The following is a 27,694-nucleotide window of genomic DNA, read 5'->3' as shown; positions in this document are numbered from 1 at the left end:
GTTGCTCTCCCCTCTGCCTCATCCATTATTCCCCCGGCTCCACCTCAGAACAGAGTTTGGGAGGATGACTTTCCATAGAAATTCCCAGCCCTTAGGGCCCACCTCCTGCTTGTTTGGTTTGGAGGCTCAGGAATACTTTTAGGGCCTTAAGAATTTAAGTAGAGCTGTTTTCTGCACCCAAGGCAAAGCCAGGATGCAGGAAGCAGGGGGTCAAGATGCCACTCGCCATGAAGCGAGGCAGGAGCCAGATCCTGGTGGGACGAGGAGTCGGTGAGGAGGTGAAGATGGCAAACGGGGAGCAAATTTTTATGAAGACAAATCCTTGATTGTGGAAGGAAGGAGAGAAGTGGGGCTTGGGTTAGAAGGATGTGTGGGATGGGGGCCCAGGGCCATGTTCTTGTGTTTACAGGTTGCCGGGGGGAGGCTGGAGAGATAGGAAAGGGCTCCAGGTCCCCGAGCAGTTGTTGGGAGTGAGATCCAGAGCCAGCTGGAGAGGAGGGGCGGGAGAAAGGGGCCTGGGAGACCACCTCACAGCGGGTCACCGTGACCTCACAAAGCAGGCATGACCAGCCCAGCGTCCCTGAGGCTCTGAGTCCTTCCTGGCCAGGTCTCCTAGCAACTGGATGCAGAGGCCATGGCACTCTTAACACCCCAGGGAGTGAAAAGAGTCTTCCAATTTCAGGTGACGAGAACATGTGGCTTTTCAAAGGAAGTTTGCTAGGGTGGGTCTAAGAGTGAAGCGTGTGTGAGGAGGGCCTCCTCTGAGGGACCCCTGGACGGCACCCCTGTCCCAGCACACCAGCTCTGAGGCCCGCCACTGCTGCGTGCCGGGGGGATGCCAGGCCAAAGTCTGCCCAGCCCTTGGAGCTTGGGGGCTATTTTCCGGCCTGCAGGGACAGCCCCTGATGCAGCAGAGCCCACGTGCAGGGACAGAGGTGGCGGACTGGAGGCCCTGTGCCCGCCTCCTCTCCAGGGAGGGCCTGGGAAGCCCCTGGGCTGGTCCCAGGGCGCCACCTTCACCAGGAGCTGCAGGGCCCTGTGAGCCCTCTGGGATTGTATCCCAGTGTGTGCAGGGAGTGCTTGTGTGTGGTTGTGTGTGTGGCGGGGGGAGGGCCGTGCCTTTAGGGCAAAGACAGAGGTAGATTTTGATGGCTCCTCAGAACCATCTCTGAGGCTGAAATGCATGAGAAGGTGGGCACCTGTTGAGGGATGAGAATCCAACCTGCAGGGCCTGGGCCCAGGCCTCTAAGCCGGCTTCTTCCAGAGCAGGGCGTCCAGAGTCCACCGGGCTCTGCAGCAGCCCTCGGGCCGGGGGCCCCAGGCCAGCTGTGCGCACAGGTCGGCCCCTGACCCACAGCCACGAGCTGCTGGGCGAGCACCAGGGAGGCTGCCTCTGGCTGGGGCCTCCCTCCCGGGCCTGGGACGTGTGCTTTCACCACCTTCCCTGGACCTTCCAGCCAGCGGTCCCATCGGATGCTGACCTAGGGACCTATGAGGGATGCAGGGAAGGGGAGAGGAGTCCCTGGGGGCTGAGGACAGGGCCCCGGGTCTCCCTCTGGTCCCACATCTGCCATCAGCTCCCCTTTCCTGGGCCTCCTCTCACCCCAGGGTAGCAAGACTCCTGTGTTCAGTGGGTCTCCACTTCATGCCACACCTTTTCTTACCCCCTCACTTAAAGGCACTTGATTATCCTACATCCATTGGCAATCTCTAAGAACCTTTCTGGATGGGCTTGGCAAACTCTCAAGTAAAATGAATTCTTACCTATAGAGAGAAATAAAAGGCATCCTGACCAGTCTCTACCCTCTAGCTTCACCAAGCAAGATATGTCTCTTCTGCTAAAGTATTGCCTCACTGAGGCTCTTCTCGGTCACTCGTTTACTCTTTAGTATGAATTTCATTATCAGATCGATTTCTCTGCAGCACTTAGTTGGGAGTAGTCTCCAAGGGAAGTCAAATTTTATTTTAGGGAAGAGGGAAAAAGGACCATAATTCAGGACTTGGGGCCTGCTGGAGGTATACAACCCCAGCATGAGGACTCCCAGAGGAAGGAGCAGGGCCAGAAAGGAGAGCATGCTCCTGGGAAGGTGAGGGAAGGTTGTGCCAATGCATACCCACGCTCCCAGTCACTCTTCAGGAATGGTGGGGAGCCCAGGTAGGGCCCCCTGTAGTGTACTGTCCAGGGATGATGGCATCTCGATTCCCCAGTCTCACCCTCCACCCCTTCATGCCACGCCCTGCAGAAACTGGAAGGTCGGGAGCACCTGCGGAGCCTGCTGAACTGGGAAGAGTTTGACGAACTCAGAGACGCCCGCAGAAGCATCCTGCTGGACACCCTCTATGACAGCATCATCTTCGCTGCGGGCAAAGGCTTCCCGTGGGTGGAGGTGGCCAAGGTGGTCAAATTCACAGAAGAGCTGCTCAAGGAAACCAAAGGTATGGGGCATCCAGGGCAGTGTCGGTGAGGCTTAGGGAGGGCACACAGCCCCAGGAGCCCTCGGAGGAGCCTGGAGCCCCTCCTTTCTTTCTCTGGCATTCAACCTCCGCACATGCTCATAAACAGGGTTTCCGTCCAGACTATCTAGAAAGTGGAGCGAACAGAATGTCCTTGCTAAGTCCTGTCCTCGATCTCCCTGGCTGAAAATCTTGTACCTCTCCAAGCTGTTCACAAAGCAGCTGGAGGGGGGGTGATTTTCAGACATTTACACTTTAGCATGAACTTCATCATCTGATTTATACCTCTGAGAGTCGACTCAGAGGGAAATCAATTTTTGTTTGGAGAAGAGAGAAGAGGGACCATAATTTAGAGTTTTTGTTTTATTTCTGCTTGACATAGATCAACCGTGTCACTATTCTTCTTAAAACTCTTTATTGACTTTCTACTGTACTCCTGAGAGATTGCAAATTGTTCCCAGTATCAGGGTTTGCTCTGCTGAGTATCTTGCAAGGAGCCTCTACAGGCATCAGCTTGCTGGCAGGGATGGGGGAACTGCAGTCAGGTGAGCTCATAAAGGGAGCATTACTCTCAGGCCTACCCTCTGCCAGGCTTCAGGAGAAGAGCATCACTCCCTGGGACGCATGGCACGAGGGGACATGGCCATATCTGTCCACGCCTTGAGCTGTGAGATGCAGATTCATTCATTAAGCAAATATATGGAGCAACCCTTCAATGCCACCATCATAGTAATTTCAGCCAAGAATCATCAGTACGTGTTAGAACCAGCGGGTGAATGCTTGATGAGAAATGGGATACTTACATCCTTCCTCCCCCCAACATTCTTACTGACCACAAAGGGGAAGAGAGTACTTTCGTGAGGGAGCCTAGCAGACACCCCCTTAGTATTCGACCCACTGGGGAGAGGACACACTGAGAATACTGTGCCACTTGGCACAGAAGAAGCCAGCATCCTTCCGTGATGGTTTAGCAAAGACTCAGAGCCTGACCTCATCACGAGAAAACTTCCAGTTAAGGGCACTAAACAAAGTCCCTCTCCTTTAAGATTCAGGAGCATTAAGGTCATGGGAACCAGGGAAAGACGGAGCTTTCCATTCGATGTCGTCCCACGTGTTGATTTTCGCTTTTGTTGCCTTTACTTTTGGTGTCATATCCAAAAAAATCAGTGTTAAGATTGACATCAAGGAGCGTTCCCCCTGTTGCCTTCTAGGAGTTTTATGGTTTCAGGCTGTACTATTTTTTAATAGAGCTTGTTCTTAGGAGTGGTTTTAAGTTCACAGCAAAATAGAGCAGAAGATACAGAGATTTCCTACAGAAACCCTGCCTCTGCACACTCACAGCCTCCGCCATCACCAACATCCCCCTCCACAGAGTGGTACACCTGCTATAATCAATGAATCCACGTCGATACATGGCTATCACCCAAAGTCCACAGCTTACATTAAGGTTCGTGCTTGGAGTTACACATTCAATGGGTTTTGACAAATGTGTAATGATGTGTACCCTCCAGTAAAGTATCCTCCAGAATAGTTTCGACATAAAAATGCTCCGTGTTCCACCTATTCATCCCCTTCTCCATCCTCAGCTCCTGGTCACCACTGATCTTTTTACTGTCTCCGTAGTTTTGCCTTTTCCAGAAAGTCATGCCGTTGGAATCATACAGTACATAGCCTTTTCCAGGTTGGCCTCTCTCATTAGTAATGTGCATTTCAGTTTCCTGCATGTCTTTACATGGCTTGACGGCTCATTTCTTTTTAGGGCTGAATGATGTTCCATTGTCTGGATGTACTAGTTTATGTATCCATTCACCTACTGAAGGACATCTTGGTTGCTTCCAAGTTTGGGCAATTATAAATAAAGCTGCAATAAATATCGGTGTGCAACTTTGTGTGTGGACATAAGTTTTCACCTCCTTAGGTAAATACCAAGTAGCATGATTGCTGGATCGTAAGGTCAGAGTATGTTTAGTTTTTCTGAGAAACTGTTAAACTGTCTTCCAAAGTGGCTACACTGTTTTGCATTCTCTCCAACAAAGAATGAGAGTTCCTGCTGCTCCTCGTCCTTGCCAGCAGTTGGTATTGTCAGTGTTCTGTGTTTTGGCCATTCCGATAGGTATCTTGTAGTATCTCATTATTATAATTTACATTTCCCTGGTGACAAATGATGTGAAGCATCTTTCCATAAGCTTTTTTGCCATCTGTACATCTTTGTTGACGTGACTGTGAAGATCTTTACCCTTTTTTCAATTGGGTTGTTTTCTTACTGCTGAATTTTGAGTTCTTTGTATGTTTGGATCCCAGCCCCTGATCAGATACGCCTTTTGCAAATATTTCCTCCCAGTCTGTGGCTTCTCTTCTCATTCTCTTGATATTGTCTTTTGCAGAGCAGAAGTTCTTAATTTTAATAAAATCCAGGTCATCAATTCTTCTTGCATGAAATCACGCTTTTGGTGTTGCATATAAAAAATCATTGCCAAATCCAAGGTCATCTAGAACTTCTCCTATGTCATAGGCTAGAAGTTTAATAGTTTGTATTTTATATTGAGATCTGTGTTCCATTTTGAGTCAATTAGTGTGAAGGGTGTAAGGTCTGTGTCTAGATTAACTTTGTTTTTTGCACGTGGATTCGGGTTGATCCAGCACAGTTTCTTTATTGTATTGCCTTTGCTCCTCTGTCAAAGGTCAGTCACCTGTATTTTCGGGGCTCTCTATTCTGTTCCATTGGTCTGTCTGTTGTTTTGCCAGTGTCACACTGCCTTATGTACTTTTGGGGAAACTTTTCTGTATTTCTTTATTTTGATATTTTTAAGTATAAAAATTTTAACATATGTGGCACGTTTGAGGTCCTCCACTGGTCTTCTGACCAAGATCTTAAACAGGTGCCCAGCAAACAGGACACACAATGCCTTGTCCCTGATGCATGATGTCTCCATCTCTGATGCACCCAGAGCTCACCCACCAGTCCTATCAGCACCTCAATGTCCAGTCTCAGCACCTTTCGCCATCTCCTCTTCCACCATTCTGTCTAACTGACCTCCATCTTTTGAATAGTCTACGGCTTTCAAATTTTGTATTTCTGCACCCATTCACCAAACGGCACTGTGATTTTTTTCAGACACAAATAAAATCTCATCACTCCTCGGCTTCAAGCCATTCAGTGTCCCTTTTACACATCTCAGGTGCACTTGCACCAGGTTTTTTGTTGTTGTTGTTTGTTTTTTTACTTTCCTGAGCTGCCCAGGAACCCTTCCACATCTCTCCTCCAGGCCAGCGTTCCCACCCAGTGGTCCCAGCCTGAAGGCTTGAGCAAGACATGGCATTATCATGGGCTGGTTTCAGAGATCCTTGGGAAATTTCATTCCAACCCAGACACCCCCAGAAATCCCCTGACCCTGGCCCCCGGGCCTCCCTGGCATCCCTCTGGGTCCCGCTCCCCGCTGCTCACAGCAGCGCCTGGGTACCAAAGTTCAGCCCTGCCGTCTGAGCTCTGCGGTGGCTCGTGGCCAGAACAAACACTGACGAGCGGGGAGAAGAATGTCAACCCCAAGCAGGTGGGAACTCGGGCTCTTTCAAGTTTCCATCAGCGCCTTTGACTGGCTGAGCCCTCGAGAAACAGTCAATGATGATGCAAACCCAACCTCAAACCGGAGAGATTAAATCGCATGACACTTTCAGTGTTTCTGGTCATCGCAGACCTCGCCGACAGTCTGTCTCGTAGACTTTTACAACCTTAGAGTTGTCAGGAGACTTGGTCATCAGAAAACTTAACTCCCTCTACTGTGAGGACCCTCTTCAACCAGCTGGTGAGGTTTTCCCAGCCTTTGCTGGCACCCTTCAAGTAACGGGGAGCTCCTTCCTTCTGAGGCAATGCATTCCTTTGTACAATCAGTCTCACTATTAGGAATTCTTCCTTATCCGCAGCTACACCTGCCTGCTGCACCTTTTACTCACACACTCAAAGTCTGTCCTCTGAAGCAGCGTGCCAGCCCTGCAGGTGCTGCATGGCTGTATACACTGGGATGGTTGTGTCTTCACGTTTACACTAGACATCCCCAGAACCTTTTATCATTCTTAATATGCCATCATTTCCATAGACCCCTCCACCCCACCTCACCTCCTCTGTCCCCAGCTTGCTGCCCTTCCCTGGGCATACTTGTGTTTGTCGATATCATTCTTAAAATATGGCATCCAGATCCAAACACAATACCACCTGCAATCTGATCAATGAAGTGATAAGGAATTTTATCACCTCCCTTGTGCTGGTGAAGATGCTCCTGTTTATATAGCCTATGGGAGCATCTGCTTTATCAGCATCAATGTCACATTGATTGATACTGGGCAGACAGTCCGTCATCCCTATTTTCCCATGTTTCCCATCCTGCCCTTGCACATACCGATTTTGAATGTCCACGTGGGACTTGACAGTCATTCCCACTGACTGTCAACATTGGCCCATCTTTTTTTCCTCATGGCATCTTTTAAATCTTGATCCTGGGACATCCAGCTTACAAGATCATCCTCTTACTTTTAAATCGTCTCCAAGTTTGTGAAACAAGGTTGATACAAACATCAAGTAGGAACAAGCTCTTGGGTGGGCTCCCTATGCCTGAAACTCGACTCGCTGGAAACAGAATCCATCTGGAGGCTCAGAGCCCAGAGAGAAGACTCAAACCCTAGTTCAGTCCCTTACAGGACGTGTGGTCCTGGGCAGCCGCACTGCCTCTGAGCCTCTGCCCACTCGTCTGGAGAATGGGGAACCCAGAGCAGCGCTCCAGAGGGCTGTTTTCAGGGTTATAAAGATAAAGCCCACAGCACAGCGCTGGTGCCTAGTCAGCGCTCGGTGAGGGCTGACGCTTATTTTCAGGAGGGACCACAGGGACAAAGACCCGGAGGCGTGACAGGCAGTGAGATGGTTCGGCCTGATCGAGTGAGGCTGGGCGCGCTTCATGAAGAATCCACTTTGCATCAGCCTGCAGATATACAGGAGTCACCTCGGCTCCCTCTCAACAGTAGAGGCTGTCCCGAGGCCCTTTCTCCTCAGCTACATCACAAGGAGCAGAGCAGGATGACGCGCTGGCAGTGAGGGGGCTGGTGCTTCAGCCGGAGGTCAAGCAAGCTGCAGACTCATCGCCGAAGTGGGGGCGCAAGAGAGGTGGCCGATGACGCTGTCCGGGCTCTGCTCCTGGGGAACTGACCCGCTGTGAGGGCCATGCCAGGCTGGTGCCAGGCTTGGAGGGTGCAGACAGTGGGGTGCAGTGGGGGCCCCCACAGGTGGAGAGCCACACCAGAACCCAGCCTTCTGAGCTGGGCCCAGCCTCGGTGCCGTCAGGATGACACCTGCTGCTCCAGAAGATGGCTGGGCTGGCCCAGACGCCGCCCCACGGAGCCGTGTCCACACTGCCGCCCAGAAATCTGTCACACGGACCCTCACAAGAGCGTGAATGAGCTCGTCGATCCTCGGAGGCGGGGGTGGGGGGGATTTCAGCAGGTGCCTCCTCCCTCCCCGGGGACGCTCCCCTTCACTCTGCAGTTAGTTCCAGGCTCAGGCTGGGCCTGGTTAAGGCCACGTTGCAGAGCGATTGGGCACTAGATTCTACAGTCAGGAGATCTGGGTTCAGGTCCTGCCTCCATCACTTACTACTGTGTCACCTTGAAAACATCACCTGTCTGGGCCTTTGGTTCCTTATCTCTTTAATGAGGGCCATGACAGTTCCAACTCATGGGGCAGCTGGAAAAGTTCACGAGACAGGGCCTGCAGAGTGTACCAGACTGACAGGCACAGGGGAAGTGCTCGGCAGAGGTCAGCTTCCATCACACGTGGTGGTGAGGCACAGAGGGCTGCACTGCAGAGGCTGGTGGTCCAGGACCAGGGGTTGCTGCCTGCTGCCCCCCAGGGGCTCTCTCTCTGTACCATTTCTTACCTCCCCCAGCAATGCGGGCAGGACCGCAGACAGGTTCAAGTCGTGGGCCTGCAGAATGGAGGTCCAGACAACCTCTAGCCTGGCACCTAATGCGGCTGCCCACCCTCGGGCACACAGGGGAGGAGACTCGGCTGTGCGGCACGAGGAGGTGTCTCTGGACCACCCTCGTTAGGGAACCCAGGCCGGAGGGGGCAGGAGGAGCTCGCAAAGACAGCAGATCAGATTCCAAACGAGCTCTAGCCTTCCCATCTCCTGTCGCTGCCCTTTCCCCGGGCGCATGTCCACCTGTCACAGGTTGTAGGGTGTGGCAGGCAAACAGCTGGGGGTCCCACTGTCTGGCCAGCTCACATTCAAGCTTCCGTTTAGGTTAAAGTCCACTCTGGGCTGTCACTCTTCTCGGAAGGTCGCTTCTCCAGGGGTTTTTCTGTTTAAGTTAATCTTGGGCTAGCGATGGCAGAGTTTCGTTTGCACACTAGATGACAGAGTTGGCCGACAGCCTTTAAGGAGGGTCCTGTTTGCACAACAGTGATTCAGAGCTCAGCGGGGTTGGCCACCAGCGCAGCTTATCTCCCAGCCAGATCGGGCTGCAGTACCAGTGGGGAGGGGGGCCTTTATTCAAAAGCAGAAGCTGATTCTGTCCTGGCAAATGGCTTATCAGGATGTTCTGGTCTCAGCTCTCGGCCAGAAGAAAGAGTCCTCCCTCCTCTGCCAGCCTCCGGGAAACCCCAGGCCGATCCCATCCTGCTGTGTCCTTGGAGCCGAGGGTGAAGCCACCAGTCTCGGCGCAGAGGGCCAGGCCGCTACCAGCTCTGTCCTGGCGGGAGGAAATCAAAGGAAGCGGCAGATCTGGCATAGCCAGATTGGAGAGGAGACAGATGCTGGGGCATCTGGGGACGTCGGGGAGCTGCAGAAATTCAGGGTGCCCAGGAGGACCCACATTTCCTGTCTCCAGCTGGCACTTTGCAGAAGGGGACAGGGAGCGGGAAGCAGCCTCCCGCGTCACAGGCTCCGCTCAGTGGGGAGCTGAGGGCCGGAGGCGCGTGACTCAGCAGAGATGCTTGCCCCGGGCCCATGACCACCTGCCCATCTGTTCCAACCATCACTTCAGCCACTTCGCCACTTCTGCCTCTTTTCATCACCAGCATCTGGCCGGCACTGGCCTCTCTCCGGTGCTCCACCTGGACATCTGGACTTTCCGGCAGCCCTGGCCCTTAAATCCTGGGGCTGGGGGCCCTGATGACCAGTCAGTGGAGGCACGAAGCGACTGGGCAAGTGTCCAGTGAGGTGCGTCACAGCCCTGGTATCTGCAGTTCCACCCACGGCCCCTCTTGATTCTCCAGGAAATGTCATCCAGGCGGCTGGAGGATGGAAGGCAGCCACCCCACCACCAGCACCCACCACAGCCTGGGGCTGCCGGGAGGTGATGACTGCCCCAAGATCCCCACATAAACTCTCCCAGGGAGCTCATGGCCGTGCCCAGGGTCCACACGGCCAGCTGCTCAGAATCTGCCCACGTTGGGGAGCCTCCGGAGATTCAGGACCAGTGCTGCAGGGAGCAGGTGCCTTTCCATCTTCCTGAAACTTTGCCCCTCCCGCAGCTTTCTCCCGGGCAGCCCAGACCCCATGGCCCTCAGTCTAAAGCTGGAGGAGAGGCTTTTGGAGGCAACTTTGCTGATGGAGAGAGGAAGTTTCCACAGAAGCCACTGACTGAGATCTCAGGAGCACACTTCTTGGAGCAACGGCACAGCCATCATCCCAGAGACACCTCCCTGAGTGTATTCGCCTGCTCAGGCTGCTACAACAAAGTACCCCGGCCTGGGCGGCTTCCACAATGGACACTTATTTTCTCATGTTCTGGAGGCTGGGGGCCTAAGATCAAGGTGCAAGCAGGGTTGGTTTCTTCCAAGGCCTCACTCCTTGGCTGGTGGGTGGCCGTCTTTTCACCACACACCCCACATGGCTTTTCTTTTGCGTGTGTCTGTCCTAATCTCCTCTTATAAAGACATCCGTCATATCGGATTAGGGCCACACATGACCTCATTTAACCTTAATTACCTCTGCAAAGACCCTGTCTCCAAGTACAGTCACATTCTGAGGTCCTGGGGGTTAGGACCTCAACATATGAATGGGGGGGCGGGTAGCACTGTTGATTTAGCCTAGAATAGTGAGTGAGGTCACAGCTCATCAGGTGAGGCTGGGCCAGTCGCCGGTCATAGAAACCTTCCCCAGCCTTCCCCGGCGGCCACACCTGCTGCAGAGGGAGGAACAGAGATCCTGGCATTTTCACCCATAGCATCTGTAAGCCTCGCTATGACTTAGTGTCATAAGCATTGTTTTAAAGATGAAGGAACTGAGGCCCAGAGAGTTTGAGTAACTGGTACCAGGAAGAACCTCCAGTAAGTGGAGTCGGAATTTGAACCCCGGTCTGTGTGACAGCAGAGCGCACCACTCACCCCCCCAACCTCCAGCCATGAGACCTTCCAACTTGACCAGAGGGATCTTACTCGGGGCACAGGAGGACCGGAGCAGCACGGAGCCCCAGGAGAGCATCCGGCAGGGAGTGGAATGAGGCTGCTGGCAGGCAGGGCAGCTGGGCACCCGCAAATACCAGTGGCACACCTGGGGGCTGGGCTCCTAACTGAGTCACCTGGAGTTACAGCATGAACCTGGATCCCAGCCCCCAGCAGGATGGCCCCGACGCAGTAGTGGTGCAGGGCCAGCCGAGGGGGTAAGCTGCGCCCATCAGCTGATGTGTTCTGGCCGAGATGCGCCACCGTGTGTGGGTGGATGTTACTGGTGCCCTCGGGACCAGACTTCTGGCCCTTCAGAGTGACCACTTGCCCTACTTCTAACTTCCCACGTCCCTCCTCGGTTGGCTAGACGTGTTAGTCGGTCCCTGAGCCCCCCAACATCAGAGGGGACAGGGGACAGGTATGAAGTAGCCAATTTTAGTCTCGGTCCAGTGCCCTGTCCCTGAGACGGTGGGACTATGTGGTCATTTTTATCTCGGAGATGATAATGAAGATGCCAAGTCACAGGCCACTCACCAAACTTGAGATGGCTGCAGGAGGCGCCCACGGCATCCGAGATGTGGCTCTGGGGACAGTCAACTCCATGGAAATCACCATAGCTTCTTAGAGTCGAAGGGACCCAAGAGGTCACCCGATCCAAGCTCCCCTCACGCCTACCCCCATCTCACACATGTTAGTCAGGAATTCTCTCCCCATTCCTCCTCACTCTTCTGCTAATAAAGCTCTTGCTTCTAGAAAGTTCTTCCCACTACTGATCTGAAATCTGTCTCTTTGATCTTCTGCCTGATGGCTCCTGTTCTGACTTCTGAACCCTTCCCAAGTCAGCTTCACCCTGCCCACTCACTCAGCCATTCTCCAGCAAGCACTGCCAGAGCCTGGTGGCAGCGGGTGGAGAAGAGGGGACGTCCACTCAGCAGTCAAGGTGCACAAGTTCTCTGCCTAGATCATCTCATTTAACGTTCACAGCAAGCTCAGCTGGGTGGGTACTACTGTCCCCATTTCAAGATGATGTAACTGAGGTTCCGAGAGGTTAGGTAATTTGCAAATCATCCCATAGTAAAAAGCAAAACCAGCATTAACCTTGAGATCGCCTGGCCCCAGAATCTGTCCTTCTGCCAAAGCTCTTCAGCATTAGCCAACTTCTTGAGGAGTGTGGGTGAGGGTCAGTGAGGGGTGCATGTGTCAAGCAGACAAGGCAGGGGGCCCACCATGGGCAAAGAGAAGAGCTCGGGCAAAAGCCCATGACAATCTTAATTACCTGGCGCTGTGTCCACCCTCTGAGTCCCAGGAACATGAACAGGGAGGAAATCTCTAAAAGGACAACAAAATCTTGCTAAATCCTAATGTGTGGGTAGGTTTTTCCTTTAATATGGCTATTGGTTAATCTTAAAAACAAACACAAAAAAACCTAGTGAATGGGAAAAACAGCAGGGGACTGATTCAAAAAATTTAACATAGAATTACCACATGATCCAGCAATTCCACTGCTGGGTATTTACTCAGAAGAAATGAAAGCAGGCACTTGAACAGATATCTCAGCACCCGCGTTCATAGCAGCACTACTCACAATAGCCGAAAGATGGACTCAACCCTCCAACAGATGGCTGGATAAACAAAAGGTAGTCTACCCATACACTGGAGTATTACTCAGCCTTAAACAGGAATAAAATTCTGTTGCAAGCTGCAATGTGGATGAACCTTAAGGACATCCGCGAGGTGAAGGAAGCCAGTCACACAAAGACAAATGCTGATGATTCCACTGGAGCGAGGTCCAGAGGGTGGTCAAGTTCATAGAGACAGAGAGTAGACCGCGAGTTGCCAGGGGCTGGGGGAGGGGAAAGGGGGAGCTGGTGTTTCGTGGATACAGAGTTTCAGTTTGGAAAAATGAAAAAGTCCTGGAAATGGAAGAGGGCGCTGGGTGCACGACAATGCAGACGTACTTAATGCCACTGAACCGTACACTTAAAAATTGGTTAAAATGGCAAATTTTATGCCATGCATATTTTAGCACAATAAAAATTAAAATAAAAAAATTAAAAGTCCTAGTGGAAGTCCTGTAATTCTATATCTTCCGTTCACGCCTCAAAAATCCTTCAGTAGCTGAGGTCTACTTGCTTCGGAGTTGGAGAGTCCTGATTTCTCATAGGGCCACTGAACCTCAGTTTCCTCATTTGTTAAATGGCAGCAATTACCTGTATTATAGGCTAATTGTGACCAATTAAATAAATTGATGGATAATTAAAATGATTTACAACTGTAAAGCAGCACACCAGCGTCGGCTGAGCACTGGGCAACGACTACATATCCAGAGCTTTCTGAAAAGATCCTTTGGAATCAGGAAATCTGGTCCATTCTAGCAGGTTCCTGCCACTGAGGAGCTCACAGTAGACAGGAGAGCAGAGAATGCTCCAGACATGTGGGGCTGGGGGCAAGGGGGCTATGAACTATTGAGTCACTCAGTAAATGGTCTGACCGGAAGGGCTGCCCCTTCCTCTACCCTCTGCATCCCCATAACAGGGGTCAGCCAACACTCAGCCAGCCTCTGCCCTCAGCAGCCAGTGTGCCCAGGAAAGAAAGCGCATCGGTATTCCACGCCCTGCCCCCAGCAAGGTGGAGAGAGCCGCCAGGTAAGGACCTAGGAGGGACTGGACTCGGGAAACCCAGTCTGTAGGATGCATTGCCCTAGGAGCAGACAGGGTCCTCCGGAAAGCCAGGTTTATCCCAGAACAGCTCACAGCGCCCGGGGAGTTGCAATGCCAGGAGAATCTTCATGATGCAATGATGATGACTATGTGATCTATTGCGTGCCACCGAGTGCCAAGCGCTGTGGGAAGCTCTGTCACATGCCTGAGTCTAACCCTGGGGGGGCAGACACCTTCAATGCCTCCATTTTACAGATGGGAACGCTAATGTCTAGAGAGGGAAAATAACTTGTGCCAGCAATTGTTGTTAAGAAGCAGAAGCAAGCTGTGAGCCCGCATCTGTCTGGACTCCCAGTCTGTGCTCTTACACAGCACAGCCACACCAAGCCGTGAGGAACGGCCCCAGCACCAAGGCCATCTTCGGGCCAGGGGCTTCCCTATCTCCCTGGGGGCCTCCATGCAACCATGAGCAGTGGCTGAGAGCAGAGCACGAGGCCGGCAAGACGCGGCACTACCAGATCCTTGGCACCACAGCTGCCGTGCTCGCTGGGCAGCAGCCTCTGACATCCAGGCAAGACCCTCCCCTATTGAAAAGATTAGTACTCGCTGAAGGCTCAGGTGGCTAGCAAATTTAGCAATAAAAGATTTTTAAGGTATGTACATTGTTTTTCAGACATAGTGCTACTGCACACTTAGTAGACTCCAGTGTTGTGTAAACATAACTTTTATACATACTGAGAAACCAAAAAAATTTGGGTGACTCCCTTTATTGCAGTATTCGCTTTATTGCGGTGGTCTGGAATGGAACCCACCATACCTCCAAAGTCTGCCTGTATTGGCCTCATGGCAGAGGCTCAACCATCTTTGGCCATTTGCTATTTTGGCCTATTAGCATATTTTGCTGAGCTCATTAGCATATTGTTTCCCTGGATCCAACACGTGTTCAAGGTCATTCATTTCTGTGTAAGGCCTACTGCAGAACGACGGTTGGAAAACTGTGACCTGGGAGTTGGGGCCCCTTCCAGTGTCCATCTCCAGGGTCTACAAGGAGAGCCCACGCCGCTTGGACCTGGATCACGTCCGGCTGGGGTTGAAATCCTGGCTCTGCCACGCACCAGCTGTGCGCCCTGGGGCAATTCCCTTGACCTCTTTGAGCGTCAGTTTCTCTTCAGGGTGAATTGGGTCTGGTGGCTACACCTGCTCACATTGCTGGGAGGATTTGGGCGGAGCCTGAGGTGACCCAGGGCAAGCCGGCACAGTGGGAGCTCCCTGAAAGACAGTCTCCCCGGCCCCAAAGAAAACACGCCCCTCATCTGAGCTGTCACTGTCCTTGGCACCTTGTGGTGGATGGGTTGGGCAGAACCTTTTCAAGAGCAGAAAGGAGGTGGGGGGCAGCGTTCAGGACTCAGGAGTGGGGCGGCGGGGCGGGTCCGCGCTTTCCTCGGCTTCCCACCATGCCGGGTGCCCTGGTAGGCGCTCAAGTATTTGGAAGGTAACCCTGATTCGGTTCCGCCCCTCGCAGCCAAGACGGGGGCAACCAAACTGGTTTGTCAGGGGGCGCCAGTGACACCTGGATCCTCCCCCTCACGCCCACCCAGGGGGAGCAGCCCCTTTTCACCTTTCTCAACCCCGCCGGGAGGTGCCCATCCCCTCGCCCCCGCCCAGCCCCAGATTCCGCGGTGAAGGGCGGGTGGAGGGCGCCCGGAGCGCCCAGTCCAGGCCCGGTGCCTTTTCGCCCTGATTCCGGAGCGTCTGGCGCTGTCACCCCGCCCACGCTCGTCCCCCGCCCGCCGCCCTCCTCCTCTCCCCTGCGCTCCGCAGGTGCTGGCCTCCAGGCCCTTGGGGACCGTCTTCAGGAAGTTCCCAGCAGCCAATGCAAATGAAGGCCACTCCCTGTTATTGAAGAGCAACTTGCAGGTACGGATCTGTCCGCCTGTCAGCCAGAGGCTTCTCTCCGAGACTTAATCCCGGGCTTTCTGAATCATCAGGGACTTCTCAACCTGGGGCAGATGGAGGGTGGTCTGGGGGCCAAGTTAGGGTGTCTCATGAGCCAGCTTGGGATCATGTTTGCTGAAAACCAGAACTGGTCCAAAAAGTGTCTAGGGGCTGGAAGTTAGAATTCAGCCTGTGGGTACCTCCCTGTTGAGCTGGGACAAGGTCCACACTTGGGTCTTATGGCTGAGGCTGCGGCCATGCTCGTAGGAGCAGATCCACCAGGGTGACGGGCCGCTGGGATAGCTGTGCGTGTTGGCTGAGGGCGCTCGGCACCACGGGGCCCATGGACTTCTTGGTTCAATCTGGCTCCGTGCGTGGTTGGGAGAACCGAGAGGAGAAGACCAGGGCTGGCCCGGCCAAACAAGGCAATCATGGCTGCCCACAGCTGGAGGGGGCAGGAGACCCCCGCCCCACGCCTGCCAGGCCAGCGGGGAAGAGGAGCGGGGTGTCTTCCAGCCGGTTCAGCTCCGTGGAAGCAAGAGACGTTTCCACGATTCACCTCACCAAGTTCACATACAGGTGCTTCCACTCTGATCAGAAACCGATGACCTCACACTGCTGCCCACCAGCTGGGAACCCTTTGCTGGCCGTCTCTGCCGTCCTCCATGCAGGAGCATGCCCAGTGCCCACTGGTCCCCGTGACACAGATGGGAAACTGAGAACCAATTAGAAAGTAGGGAGAAAGTGCACTGCTCTGCAGAAGCAGCATCTCCGCCTGGTATTTTCATTATCATTTCCATGAGGAGCTGTTGGATTTATTAATTTTTCTATGTGTGATCCCCTCAGCATTACTAAGAAATAACTAACAAATAAAAATGATCAATTTGTCAATAATTGAAAAATAAATAAGGTGCCCCACATGACGTTTCGATGTACGTACACACTTACAGAGTGAAATGACCCCCGTGTCCACCGTCCACGTGGCCCCCACTTCTCCTTGCAGGGAGGACCTTTAAGATCTACTCTCGCAGCGCATTTCAAACACACACTGCAGTACTGTTCGCTGTAGGCATGTGCTCTGTGGTTGATCTCCAGAACTTACTGGTCCTGCATAATCGGGGCTTCTCTACCTCTTGATCAACAGTTCCCTGTGACCTCCGCGCCCCAGCCCTCAGCAACCACCGTTCTACTCTCTGCTGTGATGAGTTCTCCTTTTTTTTAGATTCCACATACAATTGAAATCACACAGTATTTGTCTTTCTGGGTCTTGCTTATTTCAATTAGCACCATGTCCTCCAGGTTCATCCATGTTGTGGCAAATGACAGGATTTCCTTCTTTTTGTGAAGGCTGAATAGTATTCCATTTTGTGTGTGTATCACAATTTCTTTAACCATCATCCATCGACAGACAGGTAGGCTATTTCCATATCTTGGCTATTGTAAACAATGAGCCATGAACACAGGTTGCAGATATCCCTTCAAGAGCCTAATTTCATTTCTTTGGGTGTAAGTAGGGTTGCTGGATCCTTTTGAGAAGCCATTTTTAAATTGTTTTCCCTAATTGCCAACCCCTATCAAATTTTAACATCATGGATTTTCTGTATGTCTGTTACATGCTGTATGTATACCTGCTTTATACATATAAAGCTCATTGTTTGTTCAATGCAAGGTTAAAGATGACTAAATAACATTTTTAAGTTAAATTAAAAATTGAAAAGCTTTCAACGTCGAACTTAACAGTACTTTCTAAGTAGCTTTTAATGTGACTTGCATAAATTGTAATTGTCAAATGACAAGTGCAAAGAAGCAATTTACATAAATACATAATGATAAGAGGAATGGAATCAAATCTTAAAATGTCATTCAAAACTGTCCTTTTTTTTTCTGGCAAAAAAACAACTGACAAAGTTAATTTCTTAAACATTATTTTCAGTAAATGTAACTTTCAACTTTTGCTTAAAATGGCAAAGTAACCAGTTGATGGGGGTTGTGGGAGGGGTGGTCGGGGAGGCCCCTGTGAGAAGGTGGTGCCCATGGGCGTGAGGGCAATTAGGCTGAGGGATGGCACAAAGGCGTGTGCGGCGCGGTGGAGAATAGTGGGCGGCAGGTGCCAGGAGCAGAGGGAGGGGGGAAGAGGAGGAACTAAGTCAGAAGGAAGGGATGGCTGGGCCCCCAAATGACTTTTGCAGCATGAGGGATGGACTGGCAGCCTGCGGAGGGTTTTTTACACAGGAGGACCATAACCTGACTCACGTTGTGAAAGAGATACTGTTTTAACAACACTTTCATGCTGAAGACCACATTCCTCCCATAGCGGTGTGTGAGGCTCTGCACCACCTGGCTCCTCCAGAACCAGAGGGTCTCACCAGCTGCTCTCTAGCCTGCCAACTCTTCAACACCCAGCCTTTCAGTTCCTCAAATGGGCCATGCTTTCTCCAACCGCAGGGCCTTTGCACATACTGTTTCCGCTGCCTGCTTCATTTTTTTCCATCTCTCTTTGCCCAGTGAGCCCTCTGACACAGCCCATCTCAGCTCCTGCACCACTTCCTTGGGGAACTGCTCCCTGACTTCCCTGAGAAAGTCACTTCTTCCTACTATGCACCCGCCCAGCCCCGTGTAGCCCTGAGCAGAGTCATACTGTCCGTGTGTTTCCCCCAAGCCCTTCACCGCTTCCCTGAAACCCACATGAGTTTTTGACACATGGAAGGAAGAGCCCCTGAAAAATACCTGTTGAATGGATAAATGAACAGCTCCATCAGCACACTTAATTTATTATCAGAATGGGTTCCTTTACTCACCAGATACCTATCAGCTCCCACTGAGCACAGAATCCTGGGCTGGGGGTTGAGGAATAAAGAAGGGATATCATTTGTTCAACTGTCTCCTTTCCCATAGATTGGAAGCTCTCTGAGGGCAGGGATCACATCAGACGTAAATGTCCCATAGTATTGTAGTCTATTGGTGGCCCCACCACTCCTCCAGTGTCCCCAGAAAGAGCCTGGGAGTTGCGCAGGCCTCGGTCACACTCCACATCTGGCCATCAGTCCTGCAGCTCCAATCTGCCCCGTCTGCCCACACCTGCTCGCCTGGTTCTCGCAGGCCCTAGCAGCTCTGTCCCGACTGGGTCATAGTCGCCCCATAGGCCACCACGTGACCGTCAGTGGGATCAAGCTCACAGCAAGCATAACCACGTCTGCCAGCTGCTGGCAGCCCTGGCAGGCCCCACACTGCCGAGAGTACAAAGCCCTGGCTCCCGAACAGCATTCAAGGTCCTCCTGCTGTCTTCCGCCCACCTCTCCGCTCCATGCTTGCCACTCTCTGTCTCCACCTTTCGGTGCCAACAACAACAAACTCGGTCTTCTTCCCCCCCAGTGCCATGTGGCTTCTTGCCCCTCTGGTCTCGCTCAGGTGGTACCCATGAAGTCCCTCCCCCACCGTCTTTGCTTTCTCAGTCCCACTCAGCTTCCAAGATGGAGCTCATGCGTCACTTTCTCCAAGACACAAAGGCCTTCCCTCAACTCAGCCTTCCTCATCACCTGATTCTGTTCCTCTTCACATATGTGTCAACAGCTGCTTGTGTCTCTCTCCTGTGAGATCTCCGAGGGTACAGGATGCGTCTAATAAGACACATCATAGTATTGCTAGAACCTGGCATAGTGCCTAGTAATTAATAGGCCCTTGGTAACAGTTTGATCAATTAGTCTTGGACGGATGGAAGATGAATGGATGGATGGAGAGATGGATGGATGGTTGAATGAATGGATGGATAATGGATGGATGGATAGATGGATGGATGAATGGATGGATGATGGATGGATGGATGGGTGAACAAGCCAATGGAGATGGAAAGCCAGATGGAAAGATGTGGCCAGGAGAAACTTTGCTCCCAGCACAGAAACAAATGCTTCTTTTCCTGCAGCACTTATTGATTACCACTTTGCAGCAGGCTCTGTGCAAGGCACCTGGACGTGTCTTCCCATTTGACCCCCCTAACCATCCTATGAAGTAAATAAAATTATCTCCCATTTTACATTTGAGGGGAACGGAGGCCCAAGCGTGCCACCTAGGAAGGCACAGAGCTGGCAGTCCTCCAGACCAGAGCCCTCCCCCACAGTGTCCCCACCCTGGGACAGAGCACTCTCCCAGACCTCTGAGCCCACTGACTTGCCCTGAAAGGAGGGGACAGCACAGCCCGCCTACCTCTAATTCTGCACAATGGAGGGGCCTCCCTCCTCCCCTCCCCCAGGAGACTGAAGCCTAAATCCCGGTGACCCTTCCCAGCCCATTCTAAGGAGGCTCAAGGTGGAGCAGAGCTCCATGTACTAATGTTTCTCTAAGAGCCTGATGCCTCCATTCTCTCAGTACACTCGGAGATTCAAGGTAAATACATCCACGCAGAGCCAAGAGTGAGGCACCAAAGTGAACGTAGACTCGGGGGTGGGGAGGGCTTGAAGAACAACTCTGCGCATTGGGCTGGGCTCCTCACTCCTAAAGGCGCATGGAGGCCTCTGGTTGGGGAGGGGGAGACTCCACCAGGGTCCCGTCGGGGGGCGCACCCAGGGGAGACAAGGACGGGGATCTGCAGGCAGGCTGGCCTCCACCCCAGGAGGAGAGCCAGGCTCTCCGTCTGCAATGTTTGGTCTCCGTCCTCAGTAGACAGAAATGTGGAGTCCCCCAAAGCACATGACCTGGTGGTCACCTGGCTCAAAGTCCCACCCTATAGCAGTGACACTGAATCAGGGAACAGGAGAGACTTCACAGTCACCTCGAGGATGGCATCTGTGTGTGGACACAGGTCTCCCCACACCGGGGCCAGGTTCCTTCTCTGTCTCTTGTCCTGCACTCTCCCTGCCTGACGTCTGTTCACAGGGCAGGCACCTCATTCAGCCGCAGCCCTTTACTGAATCACCCCTGTCTTTAGACCCAGTCATATGCTGGGGAGAGTCCTGTCCTCCGACCACACTCCTACCCTGAGATTCTGATGGAGTTGCAGGCAAGAGGGGTGAAAGTGAGGAGGTGGGAGAAGGCAATTTATCCTCTGAAGAGTGTTGCCCAGGGCTACCCTCGCAGCCCATCTCTGCCTGGTCGGAACAATATTTGCCTAACTCTGTGACCGGTGTTTCCGGTATAATGCCTCTGCCTTCCCAGTCATCTCATGCTCCATTCGTATCAGAATCCCTCGTTTACACCCTCATCTCCTTCCCACAGGATTTGAAGTGGAAACAACATAAAGCCCAGCTGCACTAAGTCTTTAAAAGACGAGTTGGGGGGGGTGGGTGTTGCTCAGTGGTAGAGTGTGTGCTTAGCATGCACGGGGTCCTGGGTTCAATCCCCAGTACCTCCATGAAAAATAAAGTTTTTTAAAAAGTAAAAATATTTTTAAAAATTAAAAAAAAAGACTTAAATGTCAAAATAGTGGTAAGGAGTGGGGTAATCATAGAAAGAAAAAAAATGGGATAAATGTGCATAAAATTACCTCGGAGCCTCCTGGAAGCCAAGGTAAAAGGGGAAATGAGACACACCCCCAGAGCTTTCAAGAATAAATGGTGGTCTAGGATAGCTGGTAGGACGTGGGACTTTGGGGTCCAAGACTACACTGATCAGCCATCAGTGCAGCTTTGCCCCAGTTCACATAGAGGCCTGGCCCCTCTGTGTCCACAGGCTGCTCCATCACCGAGGCTGTGATGACCCTGGGGAACAAGCTCAGAGACTATCAGGGGCAGTTCAACACCAGCCACCTGCTGGCCCTGTGCGACTACTTCCACAACACCTTCCTCCGCCACTACAGACTCTACCAGTATGTCCTGGGCCAGGACCAGGATGTCAACCTGACCGTCACTCACCTGGAGGTGTGCGCGCCTCCCCAGCCCCTCCCGCTGGCCGAGGGCAAGGACAGGGACGTCTGGAAGCATGAGCAGCAGGTGGCGGAGCTCATCCTGGGCGAGGAGCAGAAGCGCACCAACATGCTGCTCCTGAAGGAGGCGCTGCGCCTGGAGCAGGAGCACCTGCTGCAGAAGACGCTCTCGGAGGGGCCAGTGCGACTCAGCCAGGCTCTGAAAAGAGAGGTGAGGTGGGGCTGTCGAGGTGGGAGGAGGCTCACCTGCCATGCTCAAACGTCCCTTCCTACCAAGAGAATGTCCAGGAGGGACCCTGTCATCTGCACACATGGGAGGGGATGGGGGGACAGGCACTAGCGTCAGCCTCAGGCTTTGCACGCACGTTTCATGAGACATCCCTGAAAGGTGCGATTCGTGTCCTCATTTTAGTGACGAGGCAACTGAGGCTCAGAGACGTTCATCAACTTGCCCAAGATCCCCGAGCTAGCACGTGGTCGTGGTTCCATTTGGACTGTGGTCTGGCTGACCCCAAAGCCCGAGGTCTTCCCATTGCAGATTCCACTGAAATAGCCCAAGCGCGAGGTCCTGGGCTCAGTCCCCAGTCCCCAGGCTCCCAATCACCGTGGATTCTCTCAGTGCCCTTTGCCTGCCTGCAGCCAGTGTCCATGTGGGCTGGGGGTTGGGGGTTTGAAAGGAGGGCCATGGGGGACAGATAGCTCAACATGGATGATGCCATGAGGTGGGCGAGGGGTGGAGCTAGTGGCCCAGGGAGAACCTGGCAGAGTCCGCCCGACATGTTTAGGTCTAAGAAGCTGGCTGCCCTCTGGGCTGGTCTTAAGGACCCCTGGGGCTCCTGGAGCCAGAGTCCCCAGCACCAGCTCTTCCATAAATGGTGACTAGTGTGGTCCCAAGGCAGCCAACATCTTCAGGGCCTGGCAGTGTCTAAATTCACTTTGCAACTGTACACAGGCACTGATATCACCACTGTTGCCTGCCTTTGAACACAGAGACAAGTATGCGTGTGCACATGTGTGCAGGCGCTGAGGGGGTTAGGGCTGGGGGTTGGGGAGGGGAGTCGCAGGGACTGTGTTCCAAAAGCATTTTGGTTTCTGAATTGTCAGCAAAGAGTGAATGGCCATGGGACAGATCCCTTTAAATATATGGAAAACATTGGGGAAATCTCTGAACAACAGTTAACAGAATGAATGAATAAGTCTCCCAGATAAATAGCATATTGGGCTGCCATGTAACCTTCGTGCATTAAGACGTCCGGGGGGCACCCAACAGAGCACAAGGGGTTGCCTCCCCCCACTTCGAGGGACCTCCCTAGATACACGGGCTAAGCCGCGATGGAAGGGGCTGTCCCCCTCCACTTCCCCGCAGCGCTGCTCTCCCCTGCTCCTCCCAGCTCCCCCGTGGGCCTCCGATACTTTGCTCCTGGTCCCTGCCAGTTGGAGTTTGCAGGCTAGGGTCCGCTCCACTGTGTGCCCCCGGTGGTGTGCCTGAGCTGGGGGACACTCACACCACCGGATGAATAGAGTGCACCTTCTCGGAGCACAATCGTCTCCAAGCATCTAGGGGAAGAGCATTATTTTTATATAAAAACAATCAAGGAGACATTCTAGGGCAAATGTAAGATTTTGCGTGAGATTTTAAGTTAAAATGTGAGATCTCAAAAAAAAAAATGACTTCTAGGCAACCAGATACTCCCTGACACCCTAGAACAAGCATGAACTCTCCTCTGCTGGTTGCCTGTCTGGGCAGGGAACCTGGAGCAACAGTTACATGGTCCATGGCTCCAGGATTCCATGACGCCCTAATCCTGATTGGGACGACAGAGAGGGGCTCCTGTTTAACGTGGCACGTGGTGGCTGGGTCTCCATTCTTCCCAAGGCTAGCTGGCTGGGGGACACACCCACCCGCCGAGCAACTTCCCCGTCCCCTCCGATGAAGCCTGCCACAGAACTTTGAGATGAGAGAATGAGATTAGGGCAGAAGTGGAAAGAAGAGGGCGGGTATCCAGACGGAGCTTACACTGGCCAGAAAGGAGGGGATATGGGACTGGCTTCTGCACCCAGAACAATGTTAGTAATAAATGACACACTCAAATGGGGTGATTGCCACAGTAGGCCTGAAGGGAGGAGGGAAGAAGCCATCACAAGAACCCCAAAGAGAGAGCTATAGGGGAGGGCCACGGGACGGGAGGTATGGCTGCAGGTGGGGGGCCACGCCACGACCAACCCCTAGCTGGCCGGCGGGAAGGTAAGAGACTCCATCCTCTCCCCACCCTCAGGCCTCCTGCCAGTGCCTCCCATTGGCTGAACCCAGCCGGGAGCCACAGGTCAAGGTAGCCTGTGGAGGTGAGGCGGGTGGGGTATAGTTCAGTGGTAGAGCACTTGCTTAGCTATGCCCAAGGTCCTGGGTTCAATCCCCGGTACCTCTATTATAAATTAAACAAACAAACAAAGCAAACAAAAAAAAAGTCAGTTGATGCAGCCCTTTAAAAGTCAGCCTCCCAGGGCACAGGGTGGGGTGGGGACGGATGGAGAGGAGATCTGGGGGGCGGTGGGGTGGGGCGTGGATGGGAGGTCCCAGCACCGAGAAAGGCGGTGGCTGTGTGGAGAACTGGACCCGGTGATGGGAGTCTCTCTGCAGATGGCCCAGCCCTTTTCCAGAGCCCTGTTCACCCGCCACGTTCCGCTTCTTCCAGGAGTTAGGAGACCTCATCAACAAGGCCATCCACGTCCAGGTCAAGTGCCTGAGGGAGCTGCTGCAGTACGAGATACAGGTCACCTTTGATATTTTGGACCTGAAACTTCAGAAGAAGACACTCAACCTCAACGCTCCCATCCCTCTCCCACTCCCAACCACCGGCCCGCCAGGCCAGGATGAATCTCCTAAGTTGCACAAAGCAAACAAAGGAAAGAAAGCAAAAGCGAAGAAGAAGTAGAAAGCCCCTGGTGTCCACTGTCTAGGACTCTGACCGAGGAAGAGCCAGTGGCGATTAGGAAAGTAGTGTGCGATGCGCTCGGCGCCCAACAGATCAGAGATTTTCAGCGATTAAAAGAAACCAAAACAACACGTATCGTATTTTCTCTGTCTTCTTCCTGGAAACGATCTTTCACCACCTGCAAATCCACCCAAGTGGATTTTCCCTGCATCGCGGGAGACGGCTGTCCTGTAAGCACAGGCGAACATCCCTGTCGGCTAAGCCTGAGCTTCCACGCTGAGGGCAGAGTGGCCCCCCAGTGGGGATCAGCAGGTGAGAAGGAGGGTGAGACCCGACACCAGGAAGGACTTGTAGCCAACACAGTGGAGAGAACACCAGGACCCTCCTTCCTTTCCGAGGTTTGTACAATGGGATTGAGCGTGTGCAGCCAGCCACGCCTGCTGGGCCTCCTGGAGGGCGCAGAGCCCGGGCTGCTGGAAAACCCTTCCTTCTGTGACAATCCACACTGTTTAGACTGAGGCAGGGGAGCAGGCGCTATCCGAGAGGTCAGAGACCTGGCTTTGATCAGCCCTGCCGCTGGTCAGCTGTGTGACCTTGCCTGAGTCCCTTCTGTCTCTGAGCGTCAGCTCTCCCTCTTGTCAAGTGGAGAGTTGCTGGCTAGTGTGTAAGGCCCCTCTCCCACGCTAACATCCTAAGGGAGAGACAAAGCAAGGTTGGCCAGCCCGTCTTGCAGGGGTTCAAGCTCCAAGGAGATTGAGCACCTACTCAAAGCCACACAGCAAGGCAATGAAAGAATCAGGAGTAGAACTCAGGCCTCGGACCCTTATTGGTGCCCCCACCTCTGCACATCGTGCCTCGGGCAGAGAGCCTCTAACTCAGCAGTTGTTGGCTTAGGGCAGCTATATAATTGACAGGTGACCGTGACCCCTGAGATTAGGGCAGAAAGGACGGAACCACTCACTGCCTCTCGCCATCCCCGCCACCTGCTCTGTCTCCTCTGCCGTCTGCCATGGGGTCCTTGCTCACGACGGGCAGGGCCCTGCACAGCGCTCCCATCCCTCACGCCATCTCTCCGTTGCCGGGATGTCCTGGTTGACTACAATTGTCCTGGAGCCCTGCCTGGCTTCTCATTGTTCAGTAGAGTGTTGTTGAGAATTGCTCTAAAAGAAGCCAAGGTCGGATTGGTGCTCCTCCACTTGCACGTCCGGCCTCTGCCGGCCCTGGGCGTGTGAGTCACATGTGCAGTGAGCGAGTTTTCAGTAAACTCGAGGCTGAATCCGGAAGGTGACGAGGGCTGACCTACCTCTCCTTCCCAGCCCTTTCCTGTCTCAGTGTCACCCCCTCCAGGTCAGCACACTCGGCTCTCCCTGAGACGGCGCAACGCTCCCAGACACAGCTCAGGAGTGCTAAGTCCCCCTCTGGGGCGGTGCGAAGCGCACTCCGTGTGCTGCCCCTGCCGGCTGTGCCAGGGTCTGCAAGAGGCACCAGGCCAGCAGGCCGCTGGGTGGGCCAGTGGGGAAGCGGGAGAGACAGGGGAAGGGTCTATGTGGGATGCGCAGCGACTCAGTCGGAGTGTCGCCGAAGGGCTCCCAGGCAGCAGTCGGAGCAACCTGGTTGCAGCCGCTTGGCCCCTTCCTGGGTGGTATAAACCTACAACTACTTATCTTACTGTTTGCAGCTGCCTTTTCATTTTTCAATAAACCCTCAGCAGCAAGGAGCTCGACAAAAAAGGGAAGTGCATGAGTAACGAAAATGCAAGGATCTTGACTTTCTCTTTTTCAAGAACGTTAATGATGAAAAGGAAACGTGTGCAACTGGTTCTCTGCGTTTACCATCCACCCTGAGACCCACTGCGCTGTTACCGACTATATACATAAAAAGCAAGGCACAAATCCGCTCTGGAACCATCAGCATCTGACCCAAAGGTCAGCATTAACTTTCAAAAGACTGTGGACTATTGGAATTTTCAACAATCGGTGAGAAATCAAGTCCCCATCTTCCTTGGCCAGGGACCTCCTGACAGAAACTCAGGTACAGGGCTGACAGGCTAACAGCAGAAACACCGACCCCACCTTGTAGGTACCTGGCACCTGTGGCTTACAAAGGAGCCCTGCACCTCAGTGAACATTCACAGTTTTGACTGCCCCAAATCAACAACTCCTCCTTTGAAAACTGTTCAACACCTCTTGCACCCGCCAGGTGGTTCTGATGGGGGCTCCCAGCCACGGTGCCCCGCTCCCTGGCCAAAGGATGTGCACATTCCCCGAGTGGACCAACTCTAGTCCTCCATTGCCCTTGGCCACAGTGATTGGGCCAAGCACGGGCACATGACCCAAGCTAGACCAATCAAAATCCTCTAGAGTCACGCCACCCACCACACCCCCAGCCCTGGTGATTAACTCAGGTATTTTTCTCACTAGAGCGGACAAGGTTCCCTCCCTCTTGGTGTGAGGCTGTAAGGATTCTAGAAGACAGACTCCAGGTGGAGAGAAGGAAGACAGCATGTGAAGGGAAGCAGAAGAGAAAGAAGAGAGATGGAGAGATTGCACCTTAATCCAGTCACCCCGGAGGCAGCTCCACCCTGCCAGTGGTTTGAGCTGACGTGCACACACCCATTATCTGACGAGGTCAGTAGGCAGGCAAGACCGGGAATGCTTCTCCCATGAGAGATGAGGAAACTGAGACTCAGACAGGTGAAATGGTTACTCAAGGTCACTGAAGCCATGACATCCAGCCTCCAGATGAGAGCTTTTGTGTCCTCTACTGTCTCAAAAGGCATGCTCCCTGTAGCCAAGACCAGCGCCCTGCCTGCGTGTGTGATGGCTCCGGGGTAGAAGCCACCCTTTCTGTCCTAGACTCTGAGAGGGACCACAGCCACTACTCTTAGACGGAAGACTACTTGACACTTGAAGTCGAATGGAGGACCTGAGCAACACTAAACAGAATCTCATCACTCCCTCTTTTGAGAACGTCTACCTCAACAGCAATGTCATCGTGCCCCACTCATCCAGTAGGGTGTCTGCCATAAAGTACAGTCAGTCCAAACTTCTGTCAACCATTAGTGTTTTATTATTATAACTCCTCACCGCGTTACTTGTAAAATGTCCTCCAAAGAACCCAAAGGGATTTCTGATATTTTCTGTCAAGTTCTCTTACACCCACTCAAAAGCTTGAGAAAACAGGCCATTCCCCATGCCTGCATTTTTGAGATGAGGAGCAAGGGAGCCCCTAGGAACTTTCTGAGGCTCCTGCTGACCCCTCAGCGTTCTAAGAACATGGCAATGGGGCTCCCAGCTGAGGTTCCAAGGCACGTGGGCCGGGGTGAGAGCAGGGAACCTGATACCATAAGACTGCATTCTCCCGGCCCCAATCAATCCCAGAAGACTTTCTCAGGAGGCTGTCTCCCCTGTGGGCTTCAGATTTC

General features: G+C 53.0%; 1 protein-coding gene across 1 annotated transcript; it reads left to right on the top strand.

The window, feature by feature from the left end:
• Positions 1–592: 592 nt before the first annotated feature.
• C31H8orf74 (chromosome 31 C8orf74 homolog) lies at positions 593–24,401 on the top strand. Its single transcript, XM_006203184.3, has 4 exons — positions 593–682; positions 2,244–2,436; positions 21,145–21,548; positions 24,031–24,401. The coding sequence occupies exons 1-4, from the start codon at positions 635–637 to the stop codon at positions 24,268–24,270; spliced, it is 885 nt and encodes a 294-aa protein (XP_006203246.2). The 5' UTR covers positions 593–634; the 3' UTR covers positions 24,271–24,401.
• The last annotated feature ends 3,293 nt before the right edge of the window (positions 24,402–27,694 follow it).

Source organism: Vicugna pacos, chromosome 31 (genome assembly GCF_048564905.1).
Source record: "Vicugna pacos chromosome 31, VicPac4, whole genome shotgun sequence".
Taxonomy (NCBI): domain Eukaryota; kingdom Metazoa; phylum Chordata; class Mammalia; order Artiodactyla; family Camelidae; genus Vicugna; species Vicugna pacos.
The sequence above is the reverse complement of the archived record's forward strand: the minus strand, read 5'-3'. Positions and strand labels throughout refer to the sequence as shown.